General features: G+C 35.3%; 1 protein-coding gene across 2 annotated transcripts in view; it reads right to left on the bottom strand.

Moving 5' to 3' along the window:
- The window catches only part of STPG2 (sperm tail PG-rich repeat containing 2), a 586,771-nt gene that overhangs the window by 559,634 nt on the left and 5,058 nt on the right, over positions 1–22,079 (bottom strand). The window contains exons 3-5 of one of the 2 annotated variants that reach the window (XM_032861350.1): positions 15,968–16,080; positions 4,345–4,503; positions 800–967 (exon numbers count right to left, since the gene is read on the bottom strand). In XM_032861350.1, coding sequence (XP_032717241.1) covers positions 800–967; positions 4,345–4,503; positions 15,968–16,080 — 440 coding nt within the window. The remainder of the gene's footprint in view (positions 1–799; positions 968–4,344; positions 4,504–15,967; positions 16,081–22,079) is intronic. The other variant, XM_032861361.1, reaches the window with a different exon arrangement.

Below are 22,079 nucleotides of genomic sequence, written 5' to 3'. Positions count from 1 at the left end.
GATTACTTCTTCCAGATCTCATAAAAGTATAAAAATGTTAAGTTCAAAGCACTATGTACTTCAGTCTTGTAACTAAGTAAAACCAGACAAATCATTTATATTCATGGATAATTTATATATTTTAGTTGGCTAAATAAAATTTTGGCTCAGTTTTGGCCAGGTTTGAACCCAAAAACCTGCATGAGATGGACGTGCTATAATATGCTTGATATTTTAATTAAAGAGAAGCTCCTTAACTTTTTAAAAAAATTTTGTGAAATAAATAATCCTTATACTATCAGTTTCAAATTCCTTTACTAAAAAAATCCCTTTTCCCTTCCAAATTCAGGAAAGGTATATCTATGTATTGCATAAGATTATACATTGTAGCAGACACTTCTAGTAAGTGAAACCTGTTTCCTCTTCTTCCTAGATGTAGTTAGACTATATTTACCAGCCTTCTTGGCCCTTAAGTGTGTCTCTGTGATTGAGCTTTAATACCCAGATTTGGCTACAAAATCCTCCCACTAGCAGTCCTCCATTCTCTTTCCCCTTTGCCAGCTGGATACAGGTGAACTGAAGCCCTTCGATGATGATAGTGACATGAATGGAATAAGCCTGTTTCCCTAGATCTCTACATAGAGGAAAGTCTCTTATCAACAGGGAATACGCATATGAATGAAGAAAAAAAGAACTTCTGTTGTATTAAGCCACTGAGATTTGGGGGTCTATTTATCACTGAAGTTGACATTACATTAATTAAAACATGCATAATCACAAACAATCTTCCAACTGTCAACAGAAAATACATTGTACTTACAAATTGAGGTTTATAGTATGCTGGACCTAGTGTACTGTCACTAGCAGGTGGAGAATGTTTTATAATACTGCCATCCTCATTAATATCATAACCATATGACCATCCACAAGAAGGAATTGAAGGAACATCAACACTTCTGTAAACTGTAAGTGGTACCCTTGAAATTTTCTATAAGAAAACATTTTACATTATTTACTTAGAGATAAGAAAAGGAATAAAGAACCAAATATTAAAATTTACTAAAAGGCAAATATAAATATTGACTTAATGACTTTCATAATATAAACCAGAAATGTTAATTCTATAAAAGTAATTTAAAGAAGTAAATTCAAGTCTCATATAATCATATAAATTAAGATAATATATAGTATTACCATTAAAGCCACCTTAAGAGGAAAAGAGTCTCCCTCACTTGGCTCAGTTATTTATTTTGCTTAGTAAATAAATATTACTGATGCTAAAAGTAGGCATTCACTCCTAGTCTCATCATCAATCTCCAGTTCAAAGTGGTTACTTGTGCTATACTATCATAATATCTCCCAGGCAAAAATGAACTTTATATTTTTCTGTAACATTTCCCAGCTTCATTCTTTCAGCTAAATCAGCTCCTGATTTATCTCCATATTACTGGTGCTCTATATAAATATCCTAATTATGCTGACCAGATAGCAGGAAAAATGTCTATGACATAATCCTAAATGGAAACAGAAAAATAGAATGTATGACTAGGTAAGACACATGCAATTATATACAAGTATATATAATAATATACATATGATTTAATGATGAACTTTTAAAAGTTATACAAAAATTAACAGAATTATCCAAGTTATAGTCAGAAGTTTTAGGGTGATTATCATTTTTTTTAATTTCCTTTAGCATGAAATATTTTATAATTTAAACAAAAAAAAGCAACATATAGTAGGAATACTAGTATAAAATTTAGCAAATGAAATGCTGGCATTTAAACGATTTAGTTAAAAAATTTTTTTTAATTTAAAAAATAAACAATTTAGTTATCTGGAAAACTACTTAAGAATATATTGATCCTCTGTTGTTTCTGAATAAATAAATGCTATAGTTTAATGTATGCATGCCCGCATGCCCAATAGACAATTACATTATAAACATTCTATCACTGGCAGAATTTTACCTTTTTTTATCTTTAGAGACCATATACTGATTACCAAATTATAACAGGAAGTATTGAATAGCTTCTCCCACTACTTTCAAAAATTATTTCCATGATATCAAGACTTTCCAAAATACGTCCCCTATCTCCTTCTCTACCCTCTATTCCTACTATCCTCCCTTAGATCCTATACTCCAAATATTCTAAAGAACTCTGTTCTTCCCCAGACATACCAACCCACTAAAAACCGCAATGTCTTTATTCACATGGTTTTCTCTTCCTGGAGTGTTTTTATCCCATTATTTTAACACTTAGTGAATCCTTCTTTAAGATCCAGTTTGATTGTGATATCACTATTCCCTCCAAAAACTCTCTACTTTGGGCTACTAGCAGACATTTTATTATGATATATGTTTATTAAAATAGCATTGCATCAAATATTTTATACTGAATTACATAATTTCCCTATTAAAATTATAGATCCAGGGCACCTCGTTGGCTCAGTGGGTTAATCCTCTGCCTTCAGCTCAGGTCATGATCTCAGGGTCCTGGGAATGAGCCCTGCATCGGGCTCTCTGCTCAGCAGGGAGTCTGCTTCCCCCCACCCCACCAACTGCCTGCCTCTCTGCCTACTTCTGACCTCTCTCTCTCTCTCTCTGCCAAATAAATAAATAAAAGCTTAAAAAAAATAAAAATTAAAAATAAAATTATAGATCCTGGGAAGCAATGATTTGTCTTCTATGTGTTGCTAGTGCCTAGAATTATGTCTACTATACACAGTCTCTGGAAAAAAAATGTCTGATATTAGTTTCAAATGCACACCATAGTAACTGGACAATTCTATACATTACACAATGCTCACCACAACAAGTGCAGTTACCATCTGTCACCATACATATGGTGACATATGTATGGTAACATATGACACACATACATAGTCATATAATGTTACTGACTATATTCCCTATGCTGTACTTTTCCTCTCCATGACTTATTTATTTTAAACTGGAAGGAAGGAAGGGGAGGAAGGGGAAGAAGGGAAGGAAGGGGATCAAGGGGAAGAAGAAATTCCTAATGTGTTCATTAAAAAACATTCACAAGTCTTGAAAAAAAAAATAACTTACTACTTTTCAGAAGAAAATATCACAGTGTTATTAAGAAAATGCAAAAGATTACTTTAATGTCAAATAAAACAAGTGTTTCCTTCTTTAAAAAGATCTGATAAACCCTTGCATAAGCAAATGAACACTTACTTTGTCCCCACTTACAAAATAGCAGATATTTAAATATACTTATAAACCTTAACTTCATTGTCATTGTACTGACATTATTCAACTGAGCACTTAGCTCTAAAATATGTCCCCTAAACAAAGCTGATTAAAATGTAATTAAAATGAGCTATGTGAAGGAGTTATGGAAAAAGAAAAGAGAACCACTCTAAATAAACTGACCAAAATCTAGATTATTTATTTCAAAGGGCTAGGCCTTTGGTATAAAAATTATTCATTATATAAGACCAATGTGCTTTTCCAAACATGTCATCTGCTAGTCTCCTACATGAATTTTTTACTTGGGTCAGTACAATCTTCTGTCTTCCATGGACCCTACTACACTACCTTCACCCCTATAGCTCTCCATGCCTGGAAAGTATAGTCCAACCCTATTCTTCAAGGCCAAACTTCTCTATAAATCCTCTACAAAGTATACTTTGCCATGATGTAGTAGTCTTCCTTTAAATTCCTATGGCATTGGGGGGGCCTGGGGGACTAAGTTTGTTAAGCATCCAACTCTTGATTTTGGCTCAGATCATGATTTCAGGGTCATAAGATGGAGCCCTGACTCGGGCTTTATGCTAGGCATGGAGCCTGCTTCAGATTCTCCCTCTTCCTCTATCCCCCAGCCCCATTCGCTCTCTCTAAAAAAAAAAAATTAATGTAATTTTAAAATTCCTATGGCATTCAATTACACAGTTATTCATTTAGCACCTATCATATTTCATCTTGCATTAGTAACAATCTATATAGCTCTCTCTCATCTAAATTTTAAGTTTTTTATTTCAGGAATCATGCTTTCAATTTCACTGTATTATTAACAGTACTTATTACAGAGTTTTCTCTATATATATAGGTAGACCACTCAGGTAGTTTTTTAAATCTCCTTTACTTTCCATTTACCATAGAAATTGGAAGGGATAATACATTTATTAAAAGCAAAAATGAAGTCAGTTGTTAATACAATAAAAAACTAGTTTATACACATTGAATATTAATTTAATTATAAACTACAATATGGATACTAATAAAAATAATTTTTATAGTAAAGTTTTTCTTAATGTACTTACCACATAAAACATTAAACCTTTTCTATTTTAACTAAAAGAAATGTCAGAGTGTAATTTAAAATAGCAACGTACTGATTGAAGATGCTCTTTAACCTGTAGTGCTTTTCTGTTCATGATATCTAATGTTCCAGGATAAAACTGATCATAGCTTGCTGGTCCTGGGCTATCTGAAACAAACTTCTTAAAACGCTTCTCCCGGTTTTGTAGACTATGACCTCCTTTTATATTATACTAAATTGGAGAGAAAAAAAATGAAATAATTAAAAGAAGCACTTTATAATTAATACCTATTTGATAAGTATTACATATTAATATGAACAAACAGTTTTAAAACCCAACCTGAGAAAGTTAAGGCTCTTGACTAAAGACATCATTCTAGTAAAGGGATAATAAGAGATGACAACAACTATAGTCATCAGTTTTAACTATGAACTCAGACTAAAATTTACTATACTTAGGACACTCCAAGAGAATGCAAAATTCAGTTTTAAAACAGGAATCAAAACAAAGGAATCCTGAAAGTTGTAGAGCAAGAATGAAGAGCATACACTAGCAGGCCTCAAAAGAATACGTATCTCTGAAATGAGCTAAAAATATTGGTACTCACACTGCAAGGAAAAAGCAACCTTTCCAAGCTTGTTTAGGATTAATTATTTTCATGAACTACTTTTTGGTCATTTCCAGGGATGCTTACGTAGGCGTAGTGGCAACTGCATGGGTTTTTATTTGGTTGGCTGGTTTATTCTTTGTTTTTTTAACAGCACATTTTCTTTTTAATTAACATATAATGTATTATTTGTTTCAGGGGTACGTGATTCAACAGTCTTACACAATTCACAGCGCTCACCATAGCACATACCCTCCACAATGTGCATCAACCAGCCACCCCATCCCTCCCAAACCCCTCCACTCCAGCAACCCTCAGTTAGTTTCCTGAGATGGAGTCTCTTATGGTTTGTTTCCCTCTCTGGTTTCATCTTGTTTCATTTCTTCCTCTTCTCCCCTGTGATCCTGTCTTCTTTCTCAAATTCCACATCTCAGTGAGATCATATAATTGACTTTCTCTGACTGACTTATTTCACTTAGCATAATACCCTCTAGTTCCAGCCACGTCATCACAAATGGCAAGATTTCCATTTTTGATGGCTGCACAGTACTCCACTGTATACATACAGCACATCTTCTTTATCCATTCATCTGTTGATGGACATCTAGGCTCTTTCCATAGTTTGGCTATTGTGGACATTGCTGCTATAAACATTGGGGTGCACATGCCCCTTCGAATCACTACATTCCTATCTTTGGGGTAAATACCCAATAGTGCAATTGCTGGGTCATAGGGTAGCTCTATTTCCAACTTTTTGAGGAAACTCCAAACTGTTTTCCATCCTGCACCAACAGTTTGCATTCCCAACAACAGTGTAGGATGATTCCCCTTTCTGTGCATCCTCACCAAAATCTAACATTTCCTGACTTGTTAATTTTAGCCATTCTGACTGGTGTGAGGTTATATCTCATTGTGGTTTTGATTTGTATTTTCCTGATGCCAAGTGATGTTGAGCATTTTTTCATGTGTCTGTTGGCCACTTGGATGTCTTCTTTGCAAAATGTCTGCTCATGTCTTCGGCCCATTTCTTGATTGGATTATTTGTTCTTTGAGTGTTGAGTCTGGTAAGTTCTTTATAGATTGTGGATACTAGCCCTTTATCTGATATGTCATTTGCAAATATCTTCTCCCATTCTGCCATTCATCTTTTGGTTTTGTTGACTATTTCTTTTGCTGTGCAAAAGCTTTTTATCTTGATTAAGTCCCAATAGTTCTTTTTTTTTTAATTAACATATAATGTATTGTATCAGGGGTACAGGACTGTGATTCATCGGTCTTACACAATTCACAGTGCTCACCATAGCACATACCCTCCCCAACGTCCATCAACCACTCCATCCCTCCCAACCTCGTCCACTCCAGCAACCCTCAGTTCGTTTCCTGAGATTGACAGTCTCTTATGGTTTGTCTCCCTTTTTGGTTTTGTCTTGTTTCATTTTTCCCTCTCTTCTCCTACAATCCTCTTGTCCTCTTTCTCAAATTCCTCCTATCAGGGAGATCATATGATAATTGTTGACTTATTTCACTTAGCATAATACCCTCTAGTTCCAGCCACATCATTGCAAATGGCAAGGTTTACTTTTTTGTTGGCTGCATAATATTCTATTGTGTGTATGTATGTATTATGTACCTGTGTGTGTGATACATATATACATATGTATGTGTGTGTGTGTGTGTGTGTATATATATATATATATATATATATATATATATCTCACATCTTCTTTATCTATTCTTCTGTTCATGGACACATCTGGGCTCTTTCCATAGTTTGGCTATTGTGGACATTGATGCTATAAACATTGGGGTGCACATGCTCCTTCAGATCACTATATTTGTATCTTTGGGGTAAATACCCAGTAGCGCAATTGCTGGATTGTAGGGTATCTCTATTTTCAACTTTTTAAAGAACCTCAATACTATTTTCCAGAGTGGCTGCACCAGCTTGCATTCCCACCAACAGTGTAGAAGGGTTCCCCTTTCTCTGCTTCCTCACCAACACCTGTTGTTTCCTGACTAGTTAATTTTAGCCATTCTGACTGGAGTGAGGTGGTATCTCATTGTGGTTTTGATTCATATTTCGCTGATGCCAAATGATGGTGAGCATTTTTTCATGTGTCTATTGACCATTTGGATGTCTTCTTTGTAGAAATGTCTGTTCATGTCTTCTGCCTATTTCTTGATTGGATTATTTGTTCTTCGGGTGTTGAGTTTGATAAGTTCTTTATAGATTGTGGATACTAGCCCTTTATCCAATATGTCAGGTGCCATATCTTTTCCTATTCTGTCAGTTGTCTTTTGGCTTTGCTGACTCTTTCTTTTGCCTTACAAATCTTTTTATCTTGATGAAGTCCCAATAGTTCATTTTTTCCCTTTCTTCCCTTGCCTTTAGGGATGTTTCTAGGAAGAAGTAGCTGCGGCTGAGGCCAAAGCAGTTGCTGCCTGTATTCTCCTTAAGGATTTTGATGGATTCCTGTCTCACATTGAGGTCTTTCATCCATTTTGAGTTTATCTTTGTGTTTGGTATAAGAAAATGGTCCAATTTCACTCTTCGGCATGTGACTGTCCAATTTTCCCAACACCATTTGTTGAAGAGACTGTTGTTGTGGTTTTTTTTCCATTGGACATTCTTTCCTGCTTTGTCAAAGACTAGTTGACCATAGAGTTGAGGGTCCATTTCTGGGCTCTCTATTCCGTTCCATTGATCTATGTGTCTGTTTCTGTGCCAGTACCATACTGTCTTTTTTTTTTTTTTTTAATCTATTTGACAGAGAGGGAGACAGCAAGAGAAGGAACACAAGCAGGGAGAGTGGGAGAGGGAGAAGCAGGCTTCCCACTGAGCAGGGAGCCATATGAGGGGCTCAATCCCAGGACTCTGGGATCAGATCATGACCCAAGCTGAATACAGATGCTTAATGACTGAGCAACCCAGGCACCCATACTGTCTTGATGATTACAGTTTTGTAATAGAGCTTGAAGTCTGGAATTGTGATACCACCAGCTTTGGTTTTCTTTTTCAACATTCCTCTGGCTATTCAGTGTCTTTTCTGGTTCCATACAAATTTTAGGATGATTTGTTCTAACTCTAGGAAAAAAGCTGATGGTATTTTGATAGAGATTACATTAAATGTGTAGATTGTTTTCCTTTATGGTATCACTTATCTCTTGAATTCTCCCCTCGTGATCCAGTAATTGTTAATCCCTCTATTTCTCAGCTTCTCGATTTTTCATTATTTGGTCTTCTGTATCACTAATTTTCTTCTGCCTCATTTATCCTAGCAGTTAGAGCATCCATTTCTTATTGCACCTCATTAATAGCCTTTTGATTTCAACTTGGTTAGATTTTACTTCTCCAGAAAGGGATTCTCTAGTATCTTCTATGCTTTTTTAAACCCAGCTAGCATCTTCATAATCATTCTGAACTCCGGTTCTAACATTTTACTAATGCCCATATTGATTAGGTCCTTGGCAGTCAGTATTGTCTCTTGTTCTTTTTCTTGAGATGAGTTTTTTTTTTTCATTTTGTCATTTTGTCCAGAGAAGAACAGACGAATGAGAGAAAAAAAATGCTAAAAGGGTAACAACGACCCCAGAAAAATATGCACTAAACAAATCAGAAGAATCCTGAAACCAGAGGAAAAGAAAAAAAAAAAGAAGAGAAAGAATATGATCAGTACTGTGAAGAGACCAGAGCCACACACTAGATTTTGGGTGTATTTTGGCCTGTTAGAAGAAACTGCCTCCCAAAATTTTAAAGAAAGAAAAACTATATATCTATATACATGAAAATAATGGTAAATACAATGAAGGCATGGAAATGACTATAAAAATGAAAAATTTTAAATATTTTTAAAAAGGAATTGGTAAGATAAGAAGTTGGTTGAAAAAGAAAGAAGAAAAAATTTTTTAAAAAGGTGAGAATGTGATCAGGTGGGTGAACAGACCAAAGCCATATACTAGATTTAGAGTATATTTTGGTCTGTTAGAAGAAACTGTATCCCAAAATATTAAAGAAAGAAAAACGTATATGTATATAAAAATAAGGTTAAATACAGTGAAGGGATGACTGTAAAAACGAAAATTAAAAGAGATTTTAAAAAGGGAATTGATAAGAAGTTGGTTGAAAAGGAAAGAAAAAGAATTTAAAAAAAGAAATAAATATAGAAAACTTTAAAAATTGACTTCAAAAGAATCAAGAATTATGGGGGAAAAGCCATGAATTCTATATGCTGTATTCCCCTAGCGCTGGAGTTTTGCAGTTCTCATTAATCAGTAAACTTGGTCTTGGCTGGATGTTCTTATTGATCTTCTGGGGGAGGGGCCTGTTGCAGTGATTCTCAAATGTGTTTGCCCAGAAGGAATTGCACCACCCTTGCCAGGGGCCATGCTATGTAATCTGCTCGGGATTGTTTTCCATAAGTTTTGTTCCCTGAAGGCTTTCCACACAGCTTTAGAGGACAAGAATAAAAATGGCAGCCTCCCAATCTCTGGCCCTGGAGGAGAAGAGAGATCAGGGCCCCAATCCTCAGTGCTCTCTCAGAGAAAAGCAGTCAATCGCTCCTGTCTCCTTCGTCTCTGGCCACACTCTGAGCTCACCTAGCCTATGACCAAGCATTTCTATCTCTGGCACACAGCACTATTTGGAGTTTTCAAACCCAGCAGATTCCTGTAGCATGCTCCCACACCGCTCCTCTGGGGAAGGAACAGGAGTCTCCCAGGATCTGCCCCTTGTTGGGACTCTGCTCAAAGAGCAGTGGCCTGACTGTGCCATGGATCACAGTTTATGGCAATCCCAAGTTGAGAGCCCAATCCTCGGTTCACTCTTTGCAGCCCCCTTCCTGACTCAAATACTTGGGTGCTCTGCTGCACTCAGGTACCCTCGGTCTTTCTGTGACCCCCAAGAATCCTGAGACCACACTGTCCCAGCAAGGGTTCCACCCCTCGCTTAACCATTGGAATGACGTACCTCACTAGAGCAGACTTCTAACTAAAAGTTCCAATTTTGTGCTCTGCTACTTCATTGCTTGCCAGTAACAGGCCGATGGAAGCTCCATCCCACCACAGTCTATCTTCTCAAATATCACCTCAGATTCACTTCTCCAAATGTCCTACCTTCCAGAAAGTGGTTGCTTTTCTATTCACAGATTTGCTGCTATTCTTTTCTTTAATCTCCTGTTGAGTTCATGGGTATTCAGAATGGTTTGATAAATATCTAGCTGAATTCCTGGGACCAGACAGAATTTAGGTCTCCAACTCTTCTGCCATCTTGCTAGCCCTCCCCTAATAGCTTGGTTTTATACTCAGATTAATTTTAAACATTGTTTAATGCAGAGGAGGGACTGGGAGGAATCTCCCCTAGCTCTCCATGCCACATGTCTGGATTCTCTAGAATCAAAAAATTATCAACTGGGTAATAGCTGGTGAATTCAGAAAAAAATCCATCTTATTAGTTTCAATTTAAAGTCACCATATAATCATTTCAAAGATGATTCATAGTAATAATGGTTGGCACTTGGTAGATCCAATAAGACTTTTTTTTAAAGATTTTATTTATTTGACAGAGAGGAAATGATGAGAGAGAGAGAGAAAGGGAACATAGGGAGGGTGAAGAAGAAGCAGACTCACCACTGAGCAGGGAGCCCAACCTGGGGCTCAGTCCCAGGACTCCAATCTCCAGGATCATGACCTGAGCTGAAGGCAGATGCTTGGTCCAGGCTGAGCCCCCAGATGAGATTTTTTAAGTCACTTATTTACCAACAGACCTTTTCTCATGGTATACACACCAGATGTTCATAATCACTATTAACTGAGCCCATCTCTAGTTTGAATCTTATTCAGCTGCTTTCAGCTTGTAAGAAATACACAAAAGAGGTCTTCTTTTAAAAACTGAGTCAAAATTATATTCTTAGGTAGCCAATCCACTACCTGATAACTGTTTTAATAAGACCATAATTCCTGTTTAAAGAGTTTGGATCTATAACAAAATTTAATGATTTTGCAAAACATTAGCATTACAAGTTAGATAAAAAGTAAAAGCATGGGAAAAGAGAAAATCTCCTCAAATCTTGATTCGTTGAAAGCCATTACTGTAGTCTCTATGATCTTACATTTCACACTGTAATTTGAATTTATATTGAACTTCAACAGAAGATAGCAAAATTAATCTGATTTTTTAAAAACTGGTAGAAATTAACCAGCACTTTTCTAATTACTCATATTTCATAATTACCAATTCTACTATTTTACCAGAGGTTATAAAAGGAACCACAATGTGTCAGATAAAGGACCCAAAAATTATATTATGAGGTAACTATACATTTTATATGAAAACTATGAGACAACAGCCTTCCTACTTCTTGAGTCCTATGCTTTTGTCTATATGCTGTGGTTATTTGATGAATTGCTACATTGCCAGCAACCGCCCAACAATACAGAATGCAGTCTCATTGGAAGGGTGAGGCCATCTAATGGATCGCGTCTGATATCCCATCACACAGCTCTAGGGAAATGTATCTTTCAGATCAAAAATCAAACCTAATTTGGACATCTATTAGTAGGCCCTGATAGTGAGAAATATGAAAGAAACTATTTATTTGGATCCAGGGAAGAGATCTCCACATCTAAGTCTTATATAGCAAGGAAAAAGATGGTATCAGCCATGGATAAACAGGTCACAAACTAGAAAAGAATTAGAGCCAGAAAACATAAATGAAATTTGAACTGATTCTTTGGGGTGGGATTCATTTTAGGAAAAAGGACAGGAACAAAATAAGGTATGTGACTTAATAAGCTAATTATCTATCAAAGAATCAGAAACTTGTACTTTGTAAACTTCATTCTTTTGTGTCTTTTATTTTCTTAATTTCCCTTAAATGTTTTCTAAAAAAACTTACTTTTGAAAAAAATTAGCATGCTTCAGATATGCTAGAGGAGACAAAGAAAGAAGCGAATTTGCCCATAACAAGTCAAGAGCTGGAGAGGCAAAAAGAATACTCTCATCCTCACTCCCAACTTTGGCATACTGGTGACAACCATAATCAAAGTGAAATAACCATAACAGAAACAGAGAAATAGAGAAGACTAAATTGGGGCACACAGTCTCAACTCCCAAATGTTTTGCTTTTATAAGAGCTTCAAGTATTACATACAGTGGAGGCAGGCCTTCACAACTACAACCACATTTTCAGTCTTCCCAAATTTCATTTGAAGTCTCCAAATAATATTTACTAGGTAATTGCTAACAGAAAGGAACATTTCAACCAATGCTCAAAAAAAAGGTATAAAAATAAATTGTTAAATGCTGGCATTAATTTCCAATAGGATTATCCCTTTAATTATTATCAAGCATATTAATTATTTATATAATTATGCTAACTATTGTCACATGACAAACATATTTTCTAATTCAGTCATTTAAAATAATAATGGACTTTCTTTTTTAAATAGCGTGATAAATTCACACTTCTTGAAACTCTAAAAGTTCTGCAAGAAGATATGGTCCACATATACAAGGGAATATTACACCTCCATCAGAAAGGATGAATACCCAACTTTTGAATCAACATGGATGGGACTGGAGGAGATTATGCTGAGTGAAATAAGTAAAGCAGAGAGAGTCAATAATCATATGGTTTCACTTACTTATAGAGGATAAGGAATAATACAGAGGACACTGGGAGTTGGAAAGGAGAAGGGAGTTGGGGGTAATCAGAGGGGGAGACAAACCATGAGAGACTGTGGACTCTGAGAAACAAACAGGGTTTGGGAAGGGAGGGTGTAGGGGGATGGGTGAGGCTGGTGATGGGTAATAAGGAGGACATGTATTGCATAGAGCACTGGGTGTGGTGCATAAACAAATCTTGGAACACTGAAAAAAGTAAAATTAAATTTTAAAAAAAGGATCATAATAAGCTTAAAGGAAGAACTTAAAGGAAGAAAATATAATTCTGATTCTAAAAAACAAACCAAAAAAAAAAGAATTTAGCCTAAAACAATCCAAAAAAATCAACAGCAACTGAGTAAATACAGCACAGTCGTTTCTGAAACCAAGGAAATCAATCTTCTCCTGGCATTGGTTTATAGCTTTAAGAAGAAACAGAGGGGCGCCTGGAGGGCTCAGTGGTTTAAAGCCTCTGCCTTCGGCTCAGGTCATGACTCCAGGGTCCTGGGATCGAGCCCTGCATCGGGCTCTCTGCTTATCGGGGAGCCTGCTTCCTCTTCCTCTCTCTCTCTGCCTGTCTCTCTGCCTACTTGTGATCTCTGTCAAATAAATAAATAAAAATTTAAAAAAAGAAGAAGAAACAGAAAATACTAGAACTCTTTTTCTTAGATTGTCCATTGTATTAAAAATGTACATTTCCTAGTTCCTTATTCTTGAAATCCAAGAAATGTACCCCAATTTGAAATAAAATAAAACCTGGTCTAAGTTGCACTTTACATTATTTTATATGTGGAATTGACTAAAATCACTATTATTATAATATTCCAACATCCTGATATTTGTCATACTTAACAAGTTTGAAATCTGCCTATTGTGTATTTTATTCCATTCCTCTCTTGGAATAGTGGAGTTACAGCAAGCCCATATACCCATAATATGCTGGCCATGGGCCACAGAGTGGAAGCAGGAGTGACACTTCTAATAATGACATCTAATGACCCATTACTATTTTTTGCTTTTTGTCCTCTAGGTGCTAGTATTCTGTAAGTTTTAAGAACCCAGGAAAGAGACATAAACGTTCCACTGAATTGGAAGTTGAGTCCTTCAACTGGCCATTCCAGGTTCTGTGTGCTAGAAAGCGAAATAAGGAGTGTATTGGCTGAGGTGATTAACCCTAACCAGGACTGAGAAACAGGACTAAGGAAAGCCACGCACTGCAGTGGGATGGAACACGGAGAAACCCTGCAGAGCTTCCTCAAACTATAATGCCCACTGAAAATGGTAAGAGCAAGTTTATTTAAAGGTTTGAGAAGGAAGCCTGTGAATCAAGAGCTCAGACCCCTTAGAACTAAAGATTCTGGTTACCACATCAGGCTGAAAACGCCACCAGATAAAGTCCCTCTAAAGAGACAGGGAACACAGAATGAGTAATGAAAAAATCTTAAACTATCTATAGCTTCAGATCAATTACATAAACTAACAAGTCCCCATCTGCATTTCCTTGTTTCCTACCTCACTTCTTTCATTTCCCCTCTCTTTTTTTCCCTCTTCTATTGTAAAATGGCAACACTAATAATGGATAAAAGTTATAAGATGCTACCTATAATTAAGCACTATTCTAAAATGCTTACTAATGAATGTAACTCTTAGAAAAGGTCCACAAACTTAGTATCCCTAGTATCCCTAAAGCTCAAAGAGATTAAGTAGTTAAGATTAAGTCTACCTATTTTGAAATCTGTCTGAACTAGTATGTAGCAGAGACAGATTTCAAATACAGGTTGTCTACTTTAGGAGCCCACACTACTAACCACTTCTTTATAATATCTCATGTTATATTTACTTACCATTTAATCTATAGGTTGCAGAATAATGGAAGAGGAATGTGAAAAAAACAAAAGTAGAAATGGCCTCAATCTAAAGATCCATTTGGTAGTGACAATGTAATATCATCTCTGAATGCAATAGCTAGACCTTAGTTTAGCTCCTTCAGGGAAGTTATATTTGAAAATTATACATAAAATAATTGTGTTTTTTAAATAGTATATGTGGGAAGAAGAATTATATGCATATGTAGTACACATGAGAGAGAAGAGAACTGGGCAGTCAAGGGATAAACTGTAATGGTAATCTATTGCTTTTTATCTGTCCAGCATCCCGTCCATTATCTTCCCATAACATCATCCACATTCACCATTGTTGGAGCAATCAAACCTCCCCTATACTTTGTGGTTTTAGAGAAGCTTCCAAAGACAGGATTCCCTATCCCAGGAATAACTGGGCCAAACAGATTCTCCCTACTAAGAATTTTAATCCTAAATGGAGTCACACATCAAAAAATGGAAGGGCGTTATAGAATTAAGTTATCTAATGGCAGTTCCTGATTGCAGTTCTTACTATATACCTGGAATTGTCTTAGCCCTGTCCTTCCTTAAGACTTAACTATACAAGTGCGCCTGGGTGGCCCAGTGGGTTAAGCCTCTGTCTTTGGCTCAGGTCATGATCTCAGGGTCCTGGGTTCAAGTCCTGTATCTGCATCTGGCTCTCTGCTCAGCAGGGAGCCTGCTTCCCTCCCCCCTCTGCCTATTTGTGATCTCCCTCTGTCAAATAAATAAATAAAATCTTTTTTTAAAAAAGGACTTAACTATACAATTAATCCTTCAAGCCCATAAGCCACCCAAATACCTTTCCTATAAATACTATTGTAAATCTAGTATCTCTCTTAAAAATCTATTTTATTGTTTCTAAGCAAAAACTCCTAACTGATAGAATGGTTGCTATTACCAACTCAGGAAGTCTAACGTAACAATTAAAGCATCAATGATAGCACCTGGGCCTCCAACAGAGGAAATAAAGATCTGCTAAGCTCAATTAGGAGTCATTATGTATGAAGACAAAATTAATGTGAAAAGGGTAAAAGATGATATTCACAATTATGAAGATATTGGAGTTACATCCACTGTTTCTGAACATGAATGGATCGTCAAAGATATTCTGGTCATAGACTCTCAAGACTGTTTAGGAGCCAGATGAGGCAATGACAGTAGCTATACCTTAAGAATATGCACACAAACTATTTTTAATTCTACTGTCATCCTCCATCTATATATCTTGATCATCTGCACAGCTTTCATGCACCATAATTCATTCAATAGTCCTATTCTCCCATTCAAGAATCTCAAGAACCATGAAGCACATAACAATGTTTTATGTCTTATAAAATACATAGAACAATGGAGAACATCCAACCAGGCAATCAACAATAAACACTTTTAATTTTCTCATATTCTAATAACAAAATATAGATTAAAAGGAGAAAGAAGAGGATATGAAGGGAAAAGAAAATATGACAAATGACATATTAGTCTAGGAGAGGAGGAAAGTATAATTCTTATTAACTCTAACAACTATAATAACTATTATAAATTTACCTGTGCTTCTGAAACATTATAGTGTCCTGGCCCTGGAACAGCTTTCTCAGTGTTAGAGGCAACAGTAAAAGTACTTTCTCTGGTAGCCAAAGAAAGGAACGGTGCATAGCCACCTATAAAAGTAAAATCATATCACTGGAAGATAAGATAGGGTCCCAGTGATTTCAGATAAAAAGCATTCAAAATATATAAAATCATTTAGTAACCTCAACTGTGGAGACTATATTATCAGAACTAATGACTAGCCACAGAAGTTGCTGTATTTTTTAAAATTCTGATTAACAGCAGAACATTTATTAACATATATTAAATAAAAGAACTTACAGAACTGGAAGTCCCAAACAACAGAAAAAAATACTTAAAGAAATAAAAAGCAAAAGCCTTTTTTTCTTCTAAGAATATTTGGTTGAGATGAAAACAACAGTTATGTTTAGTTAATAAAATATTTTCATCCTCAGAAGACCAGCATTTTACATTTTGGAGCAACATCTATTATTTATAGAGAAAAGCATATATAAAGTTGTGGCGACAACTTAGATTGAAATAATTTAAAGTTACTTTACAGCAAGTAATTAATAATGTCTCTTTGCTTTGGTACATAGTTGGTACTTGGTAAGTATTTCTTGACTGCCTGACCCCAAAGGTTTACAAATCTAAGATACAAATTTCTTTGGAACAAATAATCATAAAATTAGACAAACTTGATAAACTTAGTAGACAGACTTAGTCTTCTGAAAGACTGATAAAAAAAAAAAAAAAACGGGCGCCTGGGTGGCTCAGTGGGTTAAGCCGCTGCCTTCGGCTCAGGTCATGATCTCAGGGTCCTGGGATCGAGTCCCGCATCGGGCTCTCTGCTCGGCAGGGAGCCTGCTTCCCTCTCTCTCTCTGCCTGCCTCTCTGCCTACTTGTGATCTCGGTCTGTCAAATAAATAAATAAAATCTTTAAAAAAAAAAAAAAACAATAACTGTATCAAGAAGATGAGTATAATTTAAGCAACACAAATATCTGAAAAGATATGGGAGAGAACAGAGCAGTTATCTTTAATGGGTAATAAAAAGAATAAAAGTGAGGAAACAAAATTTGTGAGACTCTTATACACTAAAGGAAAATGTACACTAATGTCAGAATATATGGCAGTAATTACTACAGTTTACTAATCTGGGCTAATAATAAAAAACAATCTTTCTGAAACAGGAAACAATGTGTTTCTTTTGAAGCCCACATTTACTAAAACGCAACTGAAATCAAGAATCATTTCTTTGTTATATCACTAAAAACCAGCAAACTATGAAAGAGAAAAAGACAAGAATGGATCAGAGAAAATCTTCAGAAACAACCACAAAACAAGAAAAAGATGGCAATAAATATATATCTATTAGTAATTACTTTGAATATAAATGGACTAAAAACACCTCAGTCAAAAGAAATAAGGTGACTGACTGAATAGATAAAAAGCAAGAGCCATGTATATGCTGCCTGGAAAAGACTCACTGCAGACCTAAAGACACCTACAGATTGAAAGGGAGGGGATGGAAAAACATTTATCATGTGAATGGATATCAAAAGAAAGCCAGGGTAGCAATAGTTATATTGTACAAAATAAGCCTATAACAAAGATTGTAACAAGAGACAAAGAAGGACACTATCTAATAATAAAACGGACAATCCAACAAGAAAATATAACAAATATGTGTGCACCCAACATAGGAGCACCCTAATACATAAAACAGTTAACAACAAGCATAAAGGAAATAATGCCTAGTAATACAATAATAGTAAGGGACTTTAACACCCCACTTACACTGATGGACAGATCATCCAAACAGAAAAACAACAAAAAAACAGTGACTTGAATGACACACTGGACCAGATGGATTTAACAGCTATATTCAGAACATTCCACCGTAAAATAGCTGAATACACATTTCTTTTAAGTGCACATGGAACATTTTCCAGAATAGATCACATATGAGGCCACAAAACCAGTCTCAACATATTTAAAAAAAAAAAATCAAAGTCGTACTATGCTTTTTTTCCTGACCACAATGTTATGAAATTAGAAACCAACCATAAGAAAAAAAATCTAGAAATAGCACAAATACAGGGAGGTTAAATAACATGCTATTAAACAATCAATGGGTCTACCAAGAAATGAGAGAATAAATCAAAAATTACATGAAAATGAAAATGAAACGGTCCAAAATCTTTGGGATGCAGAAAAAGTGGTTCTAAGAAGGAACTTTATAGCAACACAGGCTCACCTCAAGAAGCAAGAAAAATCTCAAAGAACCTAACCTTACACCTAGAGGAGCTAGAAAAAGAAGAATAATCAAAATCCAAGCCCAACAAAAGGATGGAAATAATAAAGATTAGAGTAGAAATAAATGCTATAGAAACTAAAAAACCAAAAGAACGGGTCAATGAAAACCAGAGGCTGGTTCTCTGAGAAGAAAAAAAAAATCAATAAAATTGATAAACCTCTAGCCAGAATTATCAAGGAAAAAAAAGAGAAAGGACTCAAAAAAAAAAAAAAATCACAAATGAGGAGAAATAACAACCAACACCACAGAAATACAAACAATTATAAAAGAATATTATGAAAAACTATATGCCAACAAATTAGAAAACCTAGAAGAATAAATTCCTAGAAACATAAATACAAAAATTGAAACAAAGAAATAGAGAATTTGAGCAGACCCATAACCAGTAAATAAATTGAGTCAGTATTCAAAAACTCCAAACAAACGAAAGTCCAAACCAGATGGCTTCAAAGGGGAAATCTACCAAATTTTTAAGGAAGAGTTAATACCTATTCTTCTCAAACTATTCCAATAGGAAAACTTTCAAATTCATTCTATGAAGCCAGCATTACCCTGATACCAAAATCACCACAAAAAAAAAAAAAAAAAAAAGAGCACTACAGGTCAATATCTCTAATGAACATAGATGTAAAAATCCTTAAAATACTAGCAAACTGAATCCAACAATATGTTTTTTAAAAAAAAAATTGTTCACCACGATCAAGTGGAATTTATTCCTGAGTTGCAAGGGTAGTTCAGTATTCACAAACCATTCAATGTGATACATCATACCAATAAGAGAAAGGATAGGAACCATATGATCATTTCAATAAATGCAGAAAAAAGCATTTGACAAAGTAGAATATCCATTCATAATAGAAGTCCTTAACACAGTGGGTTGAAAGGGAACATATCTCAGTCTAATAAAGGCCATATATGAAAAATTCACAGCTAACATCATCCTTAATCATGACAAATTCACATCTCTTCCCCTAAGGTCAGGAACAAAACAAGGATGTGCATTCTCACCACTTTTATTCAATATATACTGTAATCTTAGCCACAGCAATCAGACAATACAAAGAAATAAAAGGCACCCAAATTGGTAAGGAAGACGTAAAACTTCCACTATTTGCAAATGACATGATACAATATATAGAAAATCCTGAAGACTCCACCAAAAAATTGGTAAAACTGATAAATGATATTCAGTCAAGTTGTAGGATACAAAATCAATCTATAGAAATCTATTGCATTTCTATACACCACTAATGAAGCAACAGAAAGAGAAATCAAGAAAAAAAATCCCATTTGCAACTGCACCAAAAATAAGATACCTAGGAATAAACTTAACAAAAGCAGTGGAAGACCTGTACTCCAAAAACTATAAAACATTGATTAAAAAAAATTGAAAATGATACAAAGAAATGGAAAGACATTCCATGCTCATGGTTGGGAAAATAAATATTGTTAAAAAGTTTATGCTACCAAGAGCAATCTATACATTCAATGCAATCCCTATCAAAAGATCATCAACTTTTTTCAAAGAGCTGGAACAAATTATCTTAAAATTTGTATGGAAGTGGAAAGATCCTGAAAAGCCAAAGGAAAGTTGAAAAATTAAACCAAAGCTGGTGGTACCAAAATCTGACTTCAAGTTCTATTATAAAGCTGAAGTCATCAAGACAGTATGGTATTGGCACAAAAACAGACATATGGATCAATGGAACAGAATAGAGAACCCAGAAATGGACCCTCAACTCTATGGTCAACTAATCTTTGACAAAGCAGTTAAGAATGTCCAATGGCAAAAAGACAGTCTCTTCAACAAATGTTGTTGGGAAAACTGGACAGCCACATGCATAAGAATGAAACTGGACTATTTCCTTATATGACACACAAAAATAGACTCAAAACAGATGAAAGATCTCAATGTGAGACAGAAACCCCTCCAAATCCTTGAGGAGAATACACGCAGAAATGTCTTTGACCTTGGCCGCAGCAACTTCTTTCTAGGCATGTCTCCGAAGGTAAGGGAAACAAAAGCAAAAAAGGGATTATTGGGACTTCATAAGATAAAAAGCTTTTGTACAGCAAAGGAAACATTCAACAAAACCAAAAGACAACCAACAGAATGGGAGAAAATATTTGCAAAAGACATATCATATAAAGGGCTAAGATCCAAAATCTATAAAGAACTGATCAAACTCAACACCCAAAAAATAATAATAATAATAATCCAATCAAGAAATGGGCAGAAGACATGAACAGACATTTCGGCAAAGACATCCAAATGGCCAACAGACACATGAAAAAATGCTCAACATCACTTGGCATCAGGGAAACGCAAATCAAAACCAGTGAGATTCAACCTCACACCAGTCATAATGGCTAAAATTAATAAGTCAGGAAATGACAGATGTTGGTTGGCAAGGATGCAGAGAAAGGAGAACACTCCTACACTGTTGGTGGGAATGTAAGCTGGAGCAACCACACTGGAAAACAGTATGGAGGTTCCTCAAAATGTTGAAAACATAGCTACCCTATGACCCGCAATTGCACTACTGGGTATTTACCCAAAGATATAAATGTAGTGATCCAAAGGAGTATGTGCACCCCGATGTTTACAGCAGCAATGTTCACAATAGTCAAACTGTGGAAAGAGCCCAGGTGTTCATCTACAGATAAATGGATAAAGAAGATGTGGTATCTATATACAATGGAAAACTGCCCAGCCATCAAAAAAAAAGGAAAGAAAAAGAAAAAAAGAACTCTTGTCATTTGCAATAACATGGTTGGAACTAGAGGGTATTATGCTAGGGGAAAGAAGTCAATCAGGGAAAGACAGTGATCATATGATCTCATTGATATTTGGAAATTAAAAAACAACACAGAGGATTATAGGGGAAGAGAGATAAAAATAAAAGAAGATGAAATCAGAGAGAGAGAGACAAATCATGAGACTCTTAAGCACAGGAAACAAACAGGGATGCTGGAGGGGAGGAAGATGAAGAGTATGGGATAACTGGGTGATGGACATTAAGGAGGGCACAGGATGTAATGAGCACTGGGTATTATATAAGACTGATGAATCACTGACCTCTACCTCTGAAACCAATAATACGTTAAATATTGATTGAATTTAAATAAAAATTATTTTTAAAAGAACACTAAAATATCTTTATAAATATTCTCCATGTGTTCAACAAAGTAGAAGAAAGATGAACATGATGAGGAAATAAAGGGAAGATATAAAAATACTGAAATCAAACTTCTGTAATGAAAAGTACACTGATATGGGGCACCTGGTTGGCTCAGTCAGAAGGGTGAGCAACTCTTGATCCAGGGTCATGAGTTCAAGCCCCACACTGGGTATAGAGATTACTTAAATAAAAACCTTAAAAAAAAAGAAGTACACTGATAGGGTTAATGACAAGTTTATGTGAGTTAATAACATATTTTTTCTCAATTCTTAATCTCTTTAAAAATAACTAAAGCAAAAATAATTTCAAATTATTGTGACATTATAGCATATATAGAAGTAGAATATATGACCACAATAGTGAAGATGAGATGGGAGAAATGGAAGAACACTCTTGTGTTGATGAGATGATGAGATGGGAGAAATGGAAGAACACTCTTGTAAGGTTCATATACTAATGTGAAGTGGGACACTGTGATAGATTAGAGATGTATATTGTAAACCTCAGAGCAACCACTAAAAAATAAAGCACTATAGCTAGTAAAGCAATAGTCAAGGTAAAAACAAAATCATTAAAAAAATAAAAAAACAACTAAACTCATTCAACAA

The sequence above is a fragment of the Lontra canadensis genome, unplaced genomic scaffold (assembly GCF_010015895.1).
Source record: "Lontra canadensis isolate GAN:19392208 unplaced genomic scaffold, GSC_riverotter_1.0 scaffold1, whole genome shotgun sequence".
Lineage (NCBI taxonomy): Eukaryota > Metazoa > Chordata > Mammalia > Carnivora > Mustelidae > Lontra > Lontra canadensis.
Note: the sequence above shows the minus strand (reverse complement) of the source record. Positions and strands in the feature narration are given on the sequence as shown.